We start from the raw sequence: 14,929 nt of genomic DNA, 5'->3' as shown, positions 1-14,929 counted from the left end.
GTAAACATATTAAGCATATGATCGTTAAAAGGAGTCATTGATTAATTACTGAATACTTTGAAAGCAAAAGCAATGCAGATTAGAGTAGTGAATGAATTGAAAAGATGGTAGCGTTGGGTTTATATAGAGAGACAGACTCAGCTTTGTCCGTCTCCGAAAAGGAGTTTAAATACTTGTTTTGTACGGTCTTTGGAAGTCGGGTTATTAAAAAGTTGCTGATACAGTAGGAGATGGAGGATTACAACTTGCTGATACAATAGGAGATTTAAAAAGAATCCTAGAAATGTAGTATTGATAAGATTTAAAAAGAAACAAATTTGAACAAGGAAATATGCATGCATTAGCGACTGATAAAGTACTTTAAGCGACGGATTTCCGTCACTAAAAGTGAAAAAAATTGGCCCCGCCATTTTAGCGAAGGAATTTCCGTCGCTAAAGTTGGCGGGAGGAATCCTGCCAATTTTTCTGAGGATTTAGCGACGGATTCAAAATCCCTCGCTAAATCCGTCGCTAAATTTGATTTTGGTTAATCCGTCGCTAATCGACTGTTTTCTAGTAGTGTTTGTTGCCCATAACATTTTTATTAGTCGTTGGACAAAGAGTAATACTCTGCTTCATTATTTAGCTCATTCTATAAATTCAAAGTTAGTTTTCTAATTCTTTTATTTTATTTTAATTTTGAACAATTAATTTAATTCTTTATGAATTTTTGAAATTATTTTCTTTAAAAATATTACACAACGACAAATGGCTAAAACAAGGACAAAATAAGACACCTTCTCATATGGATACAAAAGTCTCTATTGAAAGGATCAAATGCTTTAAAATACTATTTTCAAGTGAAGAAAACCATACTGAAGCGGTTGATGAATTTGTTAATTTTTCGCTTAAATGTGAGTTTTTGGAGATTCAGATTCTATTGGGAGCAGATCCAACATGAAGCTTATAAAGTGGTTACCATGTTATGTTTCACATGCTCCACTTCTTCAAAGGTTAATTTTTAAAGTTTTCGGTCAACCTATTTATTCCTCCTGCAGTGAAAAAATAGGAGTACTTGCTCTTTTATTCATTCAGTTAAAAATAATTAAATTTAAAACATATTGTTATTATACTTTTTATTCACACCAATCTTCGTTTTTTATTAAGAAATTTCTCAAAGTGCTATGATGAGAAAACAAAAATACGGGACTTGGAGATGAATTGTAAAGTATGGAAGATATGAGTGTTCTTCAATTCGCTAATCGAATTAGATGACCGGAATTAGAAGCAACGGTAATCAATGATGTAAGTTTCAATATTGTGGAGAAAAGAAGAAGAAGAACCACAACAATATTGAAGAATTATGATTGTTTTTTTTAATTTGAGGTCAATTTTTTTATAAACAAATTACTTTAAGATCCCCTATATATATTATAATTTACAATTTGATACTTCTTATTTGAAAATTCTTTTTTAAATTTATAAATAATTAGGGGCTCCTGTTAATTTTTATACCAAATTGTTAACGAGATTGAAAGTGAGGTACCAAATCGTTTGAGAGCAAGATACCAAATTATTAGTGGAAATGAAAATGAGGTATTAAATCGCTTGAAATTGGCACCAAATCGTTAATGTGTAATTAACAAAAAATCGTAATATTTTAACATAATTGATTGTGAAGAGCCATTAAACATGATTTTCAAATAAGGGTACCAAACTGTGAGTACATATATAAAAATTAAAAATTTATAAAAATACTCCTATTTTTTTTTAATATTTATGTGTTTTTTATATGTTTCATGTCCTTTATTTAAAAAAAATTTTATTTTTCTGTTTCTGTTTATGTGTTGCTTAGTATAAAAGTACATTTCCTAAACTAAAAAAGTCTAGATGTTCATTTATACTCCCTCCGTCCCATTTAAGAAGGGACATATTTCATTTTTATTTGTCACACTTAAGAAGGTCATATCGTGTTTTTATGCCAATTTATATGAATTTTCCTTTTTTACCTCCTTTTCTCTTTCCATAATTAATGACTATTAGCCTATACACAAAATACAACACTATCATAAATAGGGATAAAATAAGAAAACACTATAGTAATTAATGCTTTCTTAATATATGTGAAAAAGTCATTTGTCCCTTCTTAAACGGAACGGAGGGAGTAGTTTTTAGCTATTATAAATTTCTGAGACGATATTAATAAAAAAATGCAACTACAGGGGGCAATTACATAAAATAATACAGAATAAATTGTGACATCATAAATAAAGAACAAATGTTTTTTAATGAAGGAGTCTTTTTTTTCTTTACAAAATTAAGGAGTTCTTTTTTTGACAATAAAAATTTAATTTCTTAAAAAACCCCACCTTATATTTTTTATTTATTTATACCCTGACCTTATAAAAACCATTTATACCCAATTTTGAGTTTTTATGTTTCATCTCTTCACAAAAATATTAAATTGTACTCTTTTTATTTAAAAAAGAGTTTAAAACAATCCTTCATTTTAACTTATATACTAATTAGATATTAATGTTATTAATAGTACAAAAATACCATCTTCTTCGAAAATTAAAAATAATAATATTTTTTTTTAATTTTTTTAAAAATATTTCCGATTTTTTTTAATTTTTTTTTAAAATATTTCCGACAAAAAAATTAAAAATAATAATAATTTTTTTAATATTTTTATTGTTTTATAAAATTAAAAAAATTAATTAATTATTTGGATGTATTTGATTATTTTTTAAGTTTAAGGATTTATTTGTATTTTTAAAAATAAAAAAAGTATGTTTTAAACTCTTTTCCAAATGAAAAGAGTACAATTTAATGCTTTTGGGTAGGGATGAAACATAAAAACCTAAAATTGGGTATAAATGGTGTTTTTACAAGATCAGGGTATAAACGAAAAAAGTACAAGGTGAGGGGTTTTTAAGGAATTAGGCCACCAATAAATTAAGGAATAAGGAGTTTAAAGCATTTTAATAAAAAGGTTTAATTACCAAAAAAAAAACGTTCACCTTTTAGCCTTTTTTCAGTTGCATTTTGATGTTGCAATTTTATCAGTTGCACCCTAATTCGCACCTTTGAGTTTTAATTCCACCCTCAAAATCAAATTGGACTTTTTTCACTCGAAAAAAATTCATAAAAACCCTTATAAAGTACTCGTTTGAACTTTTTCTCACATAAAAAGTTAAAAATGGATGATTTAGTTTAACTTTTTCCAAATGAAAAAGAGATCAATTTAGCACTTGAGGGTGGAATTAAAAATTAAAGGTGCGTATTAGGGTGCAACTGATAAAATTGTAACGTCAGGGTGCATTTGAAAAGGGGTTAAAAGGTGAGAGGTTTTTCTTGGTGGTTAAGCCTAATAATAAAAAAGGAGTTTAAGCATGAATAGTATACATTTGTGAAAAAAACCCTAAACCCTAGCGAAGTGAAGTGTATCTTCTCTTGAGGAAAATAAGAAGAAGAAGTGTATCTTCTCCACTTTCTTGCACTCTGCAAAACAAAACCCTAAACCCTAGCCCCACCTATTCAACACTTGGCTAGTTAATTGATAATGGCACCTGCTCCACTTAACAAGAAAAAGGGCTCCAATTTGAAGTTGCAGAAACAATCAGCTAAAATGAAGCAAAAGGGTGACCTTTTTACTGAAAAGAAACCTAAGAAGGATTTGATCTTGGATGATAATTCAGATGACGAATCGTTTGATGAGGACGAACTAGCATCTGGGTCTGGTTCGGATTCTGGTTCCGATATTCTTTCCGACGGTGATGAGCCAATCACTGATGATTTTCTACAAGCAACTGACGATGAAGGTGAAAACACTTGCTTATTATTGCCTAATTTTATTTTATTTTCTTGTTTTAGTTCTTTGATATATTTGTAGTTTCTTTGTTATGTAATTTGCAGAGGAAGGTTCTGGTTTGGATTCAGGTTCCGACTCGGATGAATCGGATATCGAGAAAAAGGCAAGAGCTATTGATTTACAGAAGGAGAAGGAGGAAAAAGATGCCGAGGATGAAATGCGCCTCAACATTGCCGAAGAATCTGATGAATTCAGATTGCCAACTCAGAAGGTGGACTTTTGCTGTTTATATTTGTTCTTAATTTTGTCATGGATTGTTTCTCATGTTGCTATACTTTTATTATTTAACGTTTAGGAACTCGAAGAAGAAGCACGGGGACTCCCTGATCTTCAAAATCTCCAAAGGAGGATAAGAGAGAGTAATCACATCATCCTTATTTTTCTTTCATTAATGTCTTCCCTGGCCTTTATTTACCGATGATAAAAATTCTATTCTCTTCTTTTTATCTTAGTTGTTCGAGTGCTGTCAAATTTTAAAGATTTAAAGCAAGAGGGAGCTACGAGAAAGGATTACACTGATCAGCTTAAGATCAATTTGTGTTCATATTATGGGTATAATGATTTCCTTTTAGGTGTTTTAATGGAGGTATTTGTTTCTCTTATTCTCAATCCCTTTTTTCTTTTTCTGTGTTTTAAATTCATTAGTATATGAAGGTTTTAAACTATGAGTTGCATTGTAACCTACAGATGTTTCCAGTTAATGAACTCATAGAATTTGTTGAAGCTTGTGAAAAGCCACGCCCTATATGCTTAAGAACTAACACATTAAAGGTAAAAAACATGGCTCTGATAGCTATGCTCTTTTCTCTACTCCATATCTTATATAACAGTAACATTTTGTGTGCTTAGACCAGGAGAAGGGATTTGGCGGACGTACTCTTAAATAGAGGAGTAAACCTTGATCCTTTAAGCAAATGGTCAAAGGTAATTGCTTTGTCGCTTCCTATTATTTTCTGCCTTACTCTATGAGACAAGGAGTTGAGCCCTGATATTCTATTATAGGTTGGCCTGGTAGTATATGAGTCACAAGTGACTCTTGGTGCCACTCCAGAGTATATGGCTGGCTTTTACATGGTAAATAACCTATTCCACTTACCCTTAGTCGATCTCTTTGTATAATTTTAATAGTTAACTTAGTATTCAACTGGTGTTTGTTCACAGCTGCAAAGTTCAAACTCGTTCTTGCCTGTGATGGCCCTTGCTCCTCAAGAAAAAGAACGGATTGTGGATATGGCGTAAGATCAATTTTCATGATTTTTTTTGCTGAAAATTAAGCTATCTGCTAATTATTCGGTCCCAACTCATTTTACCAAACTAATATTTGATATTAACACCTTTTATGAAGTTATTATCGTGGTTGAGTAAAACAACTTATTAAATACTGATAATGGCCACGTAATGAAATTTTCTATTGCAAACAGACAAAAGAGAAATAACATGCATGTCCATGGTGAAAGTTTCATGGGAACATTATATACTATGACGAATCAGTTTGCTGCTGTAGAAACATTTGTTGAATTCAAATACTTTCTTGAAGCAATGTTTATAATTTAGGACCTCAAATTGACATGCTCTGTATCTTGCCCACCCATATGTGCTCACACAGCAGATACATGTAAACCAAGATACTCAGCGAAATTTTTCAAAGATTCCTGACAGGATATTGATGTCTATAATGAATATGTTATTTGTTTTTCATCTTGGTAATTTAGATGCATGTTTGCGTTGGTGATTACACCAAAAAACTGATTCGGATCGTTTTATAGATAATTTATGCTTGTTTCAGGGCTGCACCTGGTGGAAAAACAACTTACATTGCTGCACTTATGAAAAATACTGGTAAGTGGTTGTTCTAGTGCCGATTCTATTCTTTCCAAAAAAAGAAGTGTTGATTATATGTTGTATAGTCATTTCTACTTTTGTTACATTCATTTTCCATTTCCAATCAATGCATTATTGTCAATCAACTTGAAAATTGTTAACAAACTTTCCACGCATAAAGATGCTTATTCTTTCTGTTTTACTATAATTGCATATATGCACCAGGTGTAATTTATGCAAATGAGATCAAGGAAGCAAGACTAAAATCACTAACTGCAAATTTGCATCGCATGGGGGTGACAAACACCATGGTCTGTAACTATGATGGTAGGGAGGTATGTGTCTTGCTGTCCTCACTTGCTGTTCGTTAGCTATACTTTACACTTCAAATTTCAAATGCATATGCTCCGTGGCTGATGTAGATTTTTATTATGAACAGTATGAAGTTCGATGACTATCAAAAATGTTAATTACATAAATTATCTAGTATAAATGAACAGAACCACATATATAACTTAATTTTTGTTCTTATAGAAACCCGAATAAAAAAATTCTATTAGATCTTTCCTTTCTTAAATTTTATTTATTAACCTTTTTTATGGTAATTACAGCTTATCAAGGTTTTGGGTCAAAATTCAGTTGATAGGGTGTTGTTGGATGCTCCTTGCAGCGGGACTGGGGTAATAACTACTTTAGAATTTACCTTAGCATTGGATTCTTTGTATTGCTTGCTACTAGAGTATGATGAGAGTTTTTTTTTGTCATTTTGCACAGGTCATATCTAAAGATGAATCTGTTAAAACCTCCAAAAGCCTTGAAGATATACAGAAATGTGCATTTCTGCAAAAGGTATGTTCTTTCCTTGTTTTTGCACTCCTTCATTTTTGCGTTTAGGAACTATCTGACTCTCGAACTAGAAGGTCACTAACAAGTAGAGGCACATTGTAGTTATGCTCGGTGTAGATGCCTTATTCAATGTACACCTAAACAAACGTAAGCAATGCCAGAGTATCGGGATTTGGAAAATGGTCAAGTCTTCCTTTTTCTGAACTATATTCATTCTTAGTAGCTGGCAGTATGATGTTTTATACTGGTCAGTGAAATTGGATCCAGTGTGGCATAGCTTCTCTAAATCAGTTTTTTTTATCATTATTCAGAATCTACTTTTTCATAACTGTTCTTTCGGAAGAAGTTGGGAAACCCAGCATCTATCAAACCATATTTTTGCAAAAACCTCAAGTTTAAAAATTAAATAAAAGCTAAAAATTAAGTCACTTTCACAAAAACGCATACTGGCCCTTGTAATTCTCGCCCGTTATTCTTTTTTCTAATCAGTTTTTCTTGTTAGCATTAGCATATCATCGATCGTGTGGTTCATTTTGCAAAATGTGTCATCTTTTTCTGCAGCAACTTATTCTTTCAGCAATTGATATGGTTGATGCAAACTCCAAATCTGGGGGATACATTGTCTACTCCACATGTTCCATGATGGTTGCTGAGGTTTGTATATAAATTGCTTTTGTGAATTTACAGTCACCTTTTTTTATCCCTTTTCTCTCATATTGGACTTTTATCTTACAGAATGAAGCAGTCATTGACTATGCACTCAAGAAAAGGAATGTTAAACTAGTCCCATGCGGACTTGACTTTGGGCGTCCAGGGTAATGCTGAGTCTTTACTCATGTGCTTTCACAGATTACACGTCAGATTCTAACGTATTATTACTGTTTTTTCATGTCTTTATTAGGTTTATTCGCTTTAGGGAACATCGTTTTCATCCGTCATTGGAGAAGACAAGACGTTTCTACCCACATGTTCACAACATGGACGGTTTTTTTGTTGCGAAGGTAAATCTTGATCTTCAATTAGTTAGTGAACATCTTTTATCCTTATTATTATCGTAATTCTTAAAACTGTTTCTTAGACTTGACATTGTGGTAAATGTATCTCTTCACCCAGTGATGCCAATGGATTTTGGGAATTGGCATCCTGCTTAGGCCATTAAACTTCTCACATGCCTTCACCTGTAGATAACTGCAGCCCCTCGTTCAAGATTTATTAAATTTGTTGCTCAAACAAGCACATATATGAATCATGTGTTTCTATAACCATGCTGGAATATTTAATAAAAATTCAAACTGCAAACACAGTTTTGACATACAGGCTGAGTTTCAATCTTTCAAGTTGGTGATTTGATGAGTACATGAACTTTATTGTACTGATAGTTGTGATTAACTAAAGTAGTTGTCCAAGATCTATCAATTTTGTGACTATAAGTCTACTGCCAAAACATGTTTCAGGATGTCACCATGCTTGTGTTCAAGCCTCGAAGACTAATGTATAATATTTATACGAATAGACCTAAACACACTTTATGACTGTAATTGCGCTTATTATGGATTGTGGGACTAGTTCTATATTAGAGATAAAAATCAACAGAATGTTTCATTTGCATGATATGATTAGTCTGTTATAGAAGCCTGGAGTCGAATGCAAAGGTTTGCAAATTTTGATTTAGTAGTTTTGGTTTCAAATGGGCAAAAGGAGTAGTCAGCTGCGTTTGTTGTACCTCCAAAAATACAAAGCAGATTTTGAACATGTATGGTGTGACCATTGTGACCATACCCCCATCCTTGAATTGCGATACAATCGATTAGGATCGTAGATAATAGAATTAAAGGGGCTAAGGAGATTAGGAGAGTCTTTTTAGCCCCTCTTACAACCCTATCAGAGTTTTGGTTTGTGCTTTTTGATCTTTCAGTTTATGTTCAACTCTTTTAACCTTGTGTTATTGATTTGCATAATGCAGTTGAAGAAAATGAGCAATTCAATACCAACTGCTGGATTGTCTGAAACCGTCGAATCAATGGAAACAGAAACAAATGAGAATGATAGCGAAAATGAAATTCCAGAGCCTTCAATTGAACAGGGACCAAAGAAGAAAGAAAAGTTATCGAGTAAACCAGCTTTTAAAGAAAATGAGAAGAACACAAAGAAAAGACATTTTCAATCCAGAGAGGGTCCAAACAAGCCAGCTTTGAACAATGGAAATGCAGAATCGCCTTCTACTGTTAGGAATACAAAGAAAAGAAAATTTCCATCCAGAGAGGAAATTTCAAAAATCAGGTAAATGGTTTTATCATATTCCCATGCATCAGAAAGGTTCTATGCACGTATTTCCTATCATTCATTTACTTTGACTCATCGTATGAATGTGAAGCAAACGCCATGTATACTCAGTAGAAGTAGAAACTGAAATATAAAACTGTTGCAGAGAGGAGAAGAGAAGAGCTGTTAGAGAAGCAAAGGACGCGACCGGACAGAAGAATGGAAGTAAAAAATGAGCTGCTAGCTTTTCAACAAAGCTCATACAAAGATTGAAATGAGGATGAGCATTTCAAACAAAGCACAACTGCAAACTGTTGCCAAATGTCAATTTTAGGTATTTGTGCTTAAATTTTGTCAACTGTAACTGTAAGGAAATTTTGTTGGTCTTTGTTAGTTAAAACGTAAGAGATGTATTTTAGTGCCAACTCTTGTATTTCATGAACAAGATTACAAGAATATGAAATTTGTGTTATTTATCATCATTCACTTTTCTATCTTAACCAAAATGTCTGCAGTTGGAGTGAGCCTTTGCTTAAGCAAAATATTCAGATAGAATGGCAAACCTATAGAAGAAGAAAGGAGATTCACCTCTCTTCTATTTTCTACAAAAACTAACTTTTTTAAAAAAGAAATGTTAATTTTTTTTATTGAGAAAATTACACAATTATGCCAATTGCGGTCATATATTACAAAAATGCTAAGTGTTTTAATTTCTGTCACCTATGCTAATTTATTGATTACATTAAAAAGCTAAACACGGGAATATTTTACATGCACTACATAAATCATCCTTACCCTACACATGTCATCTTGTTTTCATTTTTATTTTAAGAGATCAACACATGTTATCTTTATCTTCTCCCACTCTACTCTTTCTATTTTCTTATACACCATGAACTGTTACTATTAAATTTTTTCCATTTCAAATTTCCTTCAAAATTCCATCATCTTTGTCAATTTAATTAACTTTCTTATTATAAAGTCACGATTTTTCATCTTCTTTACTTCATTTTTTTAAAACTGTTTTTTTAATATTTTTTTTATCTTGAACAAAATTATTATTATTTTCTGAATGGAGACAAAAAAGATTGATCAGTTGTTTTTTTTGGGGTAGCATGATTTTTTTTAGAATAATTAGAAAAGAATTGAAATTTTTAAAAAACGTATTTTGGATTGCGGGTGCTTTTTATTTCTTGGTTTGATTGAGCAATTTTTGTTACTCGTATTTTTTTTCTTGTTCAAGCTAAGAAACTGAAGAAAAAAAATTAACATAAAAACTCGAGATCTAATATTACTAGTTTTAGTAATTTTAATCTAAATACTTTTATTTATTTTAAAATTAAATTTAAATCTTCAATTAAATATTACTAGTTTTAGTCATTGCTTATCTTTTTTTAAATAAAAAACACCTCTAATTTTAAGTAATTTTTGTCGTATTTTGAACTTTCTCTCTATAAAATAATTGTAATATATATACTTGTATCAATGATATATTAAATTATGTTTTGTAGGTTTGTTAATTGATTTAGAGATGAAAATTATGTTATTAATTATATTAATTTATTTCAATTCTTAACGATATAATAGTTTAACTTTTTTTTTAAGTGGCAATGCATTTCTTTTAAAAATATGATAACACTGTAAATGTTAAAGTGATGTATTATTTTATGTATTCATATGTATCATCTATTTATATTATTTAAGAGATGTATTATTTTATGTATTCATATGTATCATCTATTTATATTATTTAAGAGATGTATTATTTTTTATTTTTTTATACATTATGTGATATAAATAGTATATTATTATTTGCTAACATCTCTTATGTGCTTTTCTTATTTGTAGTTTATGGTTTCAACAGTGTCTTTAGTGAGAAGTTTAGTATATAATTTTTTTTTAGAAAATATATTTAAGTTGTCTCTAAGATGTATGAAACATGTATTTAAGTTGTCCCTCATACATTATTGATACATCTCTGATACATCGTGGGATAAAGATGTAGAGAAGGATATTAGAACTTTCAAGAGGGCTAGTGTTTACGTGTTGCCAGCCAGAAGAATTGTGAAAGTTCTTTGCAACCAAACCTCATCAACCTTGTCATTCAATCCATTTGCTGGAAGTGTATAAATTTATTTGTTTTATTAAAAATCACAGTATATTTATTTAGAAAATATGATAGCACTTCGAATGAGAAAGCAATGTATTATTTATGTATTTAAGATTTATCATGTCTAAGATATATTTTTTCCAATAAGTTTCATTAATAGTATGTGACTGTCTTCGAGATACATCTTGAATACATATCAGATACATATATTATACATATCAGATGCATGTCAGAAACAGCCTAAATACATTTATTTTTAAATATATATTAATTCATCAAAAGTGTTTGACATGTTTCTTAGATGTATTTATTAGATAAATTTTTAAAATATAAAATATACATGATAAATATATTTTTGATATGCGTCTTCTCGTTAATGGTGGTAACTCAATGCCTTTTAGATACATTTTCGGTACATCTCCTATACAGTTTCGATACATCTTGAATACGTCGTCAATACATATCAGAAACAGCTCAAAGAATATTTAAATATATATTATATAAATATATATGTCTTTTAGATGTATTTTTAGATACATCTTTCATATACAAATAAAACATGATAAATATATAATTGATACGTATTATTGATAAATAATTTCTACAATTTACAGAGCATATGGCGTATTTTTTATTTTTATATATGTTGTAGAGAAATTTCAACTACTCGTAAGTTATATATTTAGTGCGTTAAATATATAACTCAAATACAAATACAATACATATTCGACACATCTTTTGTACATATCAGAAATAGTTTAGACGTATTGTTTTATTTTGAATTTTTAAAAAACTTTTAATGTTAATATTTATGTATTTTAAATATTAATTTATGTAATATGTAGTGCATTGAAGAAAGTTTTTTTAAATAAATCAACATTATATATGTGTTTGTGTGTGTGTGTGTGTCTTTTAGATGTATTTGTTAGATACATCTTTCATATGCAATTAAAACATGATAAATATATCCTTACTACGTATCATTAATAAATATTTTATACAATTTACAGAGCATGTGGCATTTTTTATTTTAATATATGTTATTGATACATTTCAACTACCTGTAAATTATATATTCAATGCGTTAAATATACAACTCAAACGAATTTAAATAAAAGAATTATTTATTTCAAAAGTTAAAATAGTAATTAACAAAAGAACATTACAAGCATCAAACATGTAATAGGAAGACACATTTTTTTATAGATACTTTTTTGTAACATAATTTATGTATTTTTAAAATATATAATACATGTATCTTTTAATTTAAAATATATTATACAGACACCATAGAGGCATATAAATAATGAATATAAATAATATATATGTGTGTGTTTATATATTTATATTGTTTTAAAAATAAAGAAAAATGATAATCAAATATATTTCTGATACATTGCGGATACATAACACATACATAAATGATACATGTTTAAATATTTAACGTGTGACTGATGCATTTTATGACATGCGCGTCAAGCGCATGTCTGAGCGCGCGTCAGGCGCATATCTGACGCGTTTCTGACGCGTTTTGACCAAATTTGACACGTTTTTGACCTTTTTCCATTTGTTTTGAGTGTGCCATGTGTTGCATCCTTATTGGAAAGGTATTAGATGTAAAGTTTTAATTTTTTTAGGTGGTGATATAATATTTCAGTAAACTTAGCATTTTTGTTATTTTCTTCCTCTTTTTGAATAGTTTTGTCATTTACTCTTTTTTATTTATTTAAGACAGATTTTAAAAAAAATTAAAAAAATTTATTTTAAAAAAATTTATTTTATTTTATTTTTCAAAATATATTTATTAAAAACAAATTTGAAAAAGATTTGTTAAAAAAATTATTTAATTTGAAAATTTTATTTATTTATTGTTTTTAAAATATTTATTTAACATCATTTTTTCAAAATTATTTTAAAAAATATTTCAACAAAAAAAATCATTCAATTTTTTTATAAAAATATGTTTTTCTTTTTACAATTTTGTTAAGTAGTTTTAAAATTTTTGGTCACAATTGAAATTTAAAATTTGGATTTGGTTCGGTTTGAGTGGGAACTTGGGATTCTATTTTTAACATATAATAGAAGGTTCCAAAAAAAAAATTAAAAAAGAATTTTTGTAAATATATCATTATCAGATCAAAATTTAGAAATTTTAAAATTTAAATTGTAGTAATGAGATTCCAATTTCTATTCCAATTTCAAAAATTAATAACCAAACGTGCTCTAGAAGATGTGGACTTCTTGTATGGAAGGTAATATGGAGGCTCAATATTCCGGCCAAGGTGAAGGACTTCTTGTGGAGAGCAGGTAATTATTACTTGCCATGCATGAATATTCTGAGGTATAGAAATATGCAAGTTGACGAGAAATGCAAGGTGTGTAACGTTGGAAACGAATCTGTAGAGCATTGCTTGTTCCCCTGCCAGCTCGCTCTTAATTGTTGGAAGAGAATGAAATTTAAGGGTTTCATTGACAGAAATTTAGACGTTAAAGCTCAATTTGTGTGTTTGTTCTCTAATCTAGAGCAAGAAGATAAATGTCTTGTGGCTATGATATGTTGGCATCTCTGGTTACATCGGAATAATGCGGTATGGAGTGATTTGCGAAGTTCGGTTGATGTTATTTTAAATTTGGCCAGTCATGATCTCAGTGAATGGCAGTTTGCTCATAGCTCTAGAGGAGCTCAAGTCGAGACTGGTGTTAAAAGAGATGATGGGAAAGCAATCTGGTGTCCTCCTCCAGATGGTTGGCTTAAAGTGAATGTGGATGCGGCTATTCGAGTGGCATCGGCTTGGGTTGTATTATTAGAGACTCTACTGGTAGGTTGTTGAAAGCTCGGTCTGTTTCGTATAAGGGTATTTGCTCAGCAAGAATGGCTGAGACAATGGCAATTAAAGAAGCTCTTAGTTGGGTTCGTGGTGAATCAAATATCATTTTGGAGTCCGACGCGTTAGATGTGGTGGTGGATCTTCGGCTACCTTTGAAGGCGGGGTTAGATATTCTTATTGACGATTGTTTATCGTTAGCGAAGCAATTAGATAATTATCGTTTTTTATTTATAAGACGATCCGCGAATGGTGCGGCGCATTGTTTAGCGCAAGCCTCCCGTTCTATGTCTGGTCAGCAGGATTGGTGTAATAACTTTCCGGCATTTCTTACACATGTAAATATGTAATTGCTTCCGATTTAATTCAATAAGATTCCAGTCTTCTACTCAAAAAAAAAAAAAAAAAAATTCCAAACAAACCTGGAAATTTTGTAAAGAAGAGAGCTTGGGGTAAAAAAAGACACTTTGTAAAAATAGAACTCACCACTTGCATAGTCTCTTTATCATCTCCATTTTGCTATTTAACGCATTTTTTTGTTATAATAATTTCTTTTTACTAATCAATACAAAACTTTTGTAATGTATTTTCTATCCTCATTTTTGTCATATTTTTATATTTTAATTTTTTGATTTTATCCATTAGGACATTTCATTACTCTAATTATGTATTTCATTTCATATCTAACAATTCATTCTTCATTATTTACATCCCTTGATCCTCGACCTCAAATATATTATATATAACTTTTTTTTATAATAGTTTTTCGTATATAAACTTGGTTTCTACTCTACTATAATCAAATTTACTTTTCATTGCTGATTTTATACTGTCCGTCGCTGATATCAGGTTCATTCCCTGCTTCAATGAAGTAAAGGCAAACATGTGACATTAGCCATTTAGGAATCAAGGACAACGATTGATAATAAAGCTTAGCTGGCTCTGACTTTACGAGTACAGAGGGATGATATATATATAACTTCAACTGAAACAAAATACTAGCCAAGAAATTCCGAGGCACTAGATTTTGTGATTTCTGAAGCAAGGAAGTTTGGAATCCGCTTATTTATCGTGAATTTGGAGGACGACTGCAATATGCGGAACTCATAAAGTATGATGCATCAAGATGACTAATTATTTGCATAGGCTACTAATGCTGAGGTGTCAATTGAAGAAAGAAAGGCTGTGAAGTGAAGTAACAACATTTTAAAG

At 30.3% G+C, this 14,929-nt stretch overlaps 2 protein-coding genes across 2 annotated transcripts; both read left to right on the top strand.

The window, feature by feature from the left end:
- The first annotated feature begins 3,377 nt into the window (after positions 1 to 3,377).
- On the top strand, positions 3,378 to 9,264 carry LOC126669273 (26S rRNA (cytosine-C(5))-methyltransferase NOP2B-like). The gene is made up of 17 exons (XM_050362697.2): positions 3,378 to 3,803; positions 3,898 to 4,064; positions 4,149 to 4,212; positions 4,306 to 4,439; positions 4,541 to 4,624; positions 4,703 to 4,777; positions 4,856 to 4,927; positions 5,015 to 5,088; positions 5,640 to 5,692; positions 5,900 to 6,009; positions 6,286 to 6,354; positions 6,449 to 6,523; positions 7,082 to 7,174; positions 7,256 to 7,335; positions 7,422 to 7,521; positions 8,484 to 8,800; positions 8,949 to 9,264. Exons 1-17 carry the CDS (start codon positions 3,545 to 3,547, stop codon positions 9,016 to 9,018), a joined length of 1,896 nt encoding a protein of 631 aa, XP_050218654.1. The 5' UTR covers positions 3,378 to 3,544; the 3' UTR covers positions 9,019 to 9,264.
- Positions 9,265 to 13,243: 3,979 nt separating this feature from the next.
- On the top strand, positions 13,244 to 13,723 carry LOC130015124 (uncharacterized). Its single transcript, XM_056104687.1, has one exon. The coding sequence runs from the start codon at positions 13,244 to 13,246 to the stop codon at positions 13,721 to 13,723; it is 480 nt and encodes a 159-aa protein (XP_055960662.1).
- The last annotated feature ends 1,206 nt before the right edge of the window (positions 13,724 to 14,929 follow it).

This window comes from Mercurialis annua, linkage group LG2 (assembly GCF_937616625.2).
Source record: "Mercurialis annua linkage group LG2, ddMerAnnu1.2, whole genome shotgun sequence".
NCBI lineage: Eukaryota > Viridiplantae > Streptophyta > Magnoliopsida > Malpighiales > Euphorbiaceae > Mercurialis > Mercurialis annua.
Note: the sequence above shows the minus strand (reverse complement) of the source record. Positions and strands in the feature narration are given on the sequence as shown.

Coding starts and splice junctions, on each gene's coding strand:
- LOC126669273 (XM_050362697.2), top strand. CDS start 3,545: ATGGCACCTGCTCCACTTAACAAGAAAAAGGGCTCCAATTTGAAGTTG. Junction 3,804..3,897: donor ACAAGCAACTGACGATGAAG/GTGAAAACACTT, acceptor TGTAATTTGCAG/AGGAAGGTTCTGGTTTGGAT. Junction 4,778..4,855: donor CTTTAAGCAAATGGTCAAAG/GTAATTGCTTTG, acceptor ATTCTATTATAG/GTTGGCCTGGTAGTATATGA.
- LOC130015124 (XM_056104687.1), top strand. CDS start 13,244: ATGCAAGTTGACGAGAAATGCAAGGTGTGTAACGTTGGAAACGAATCT.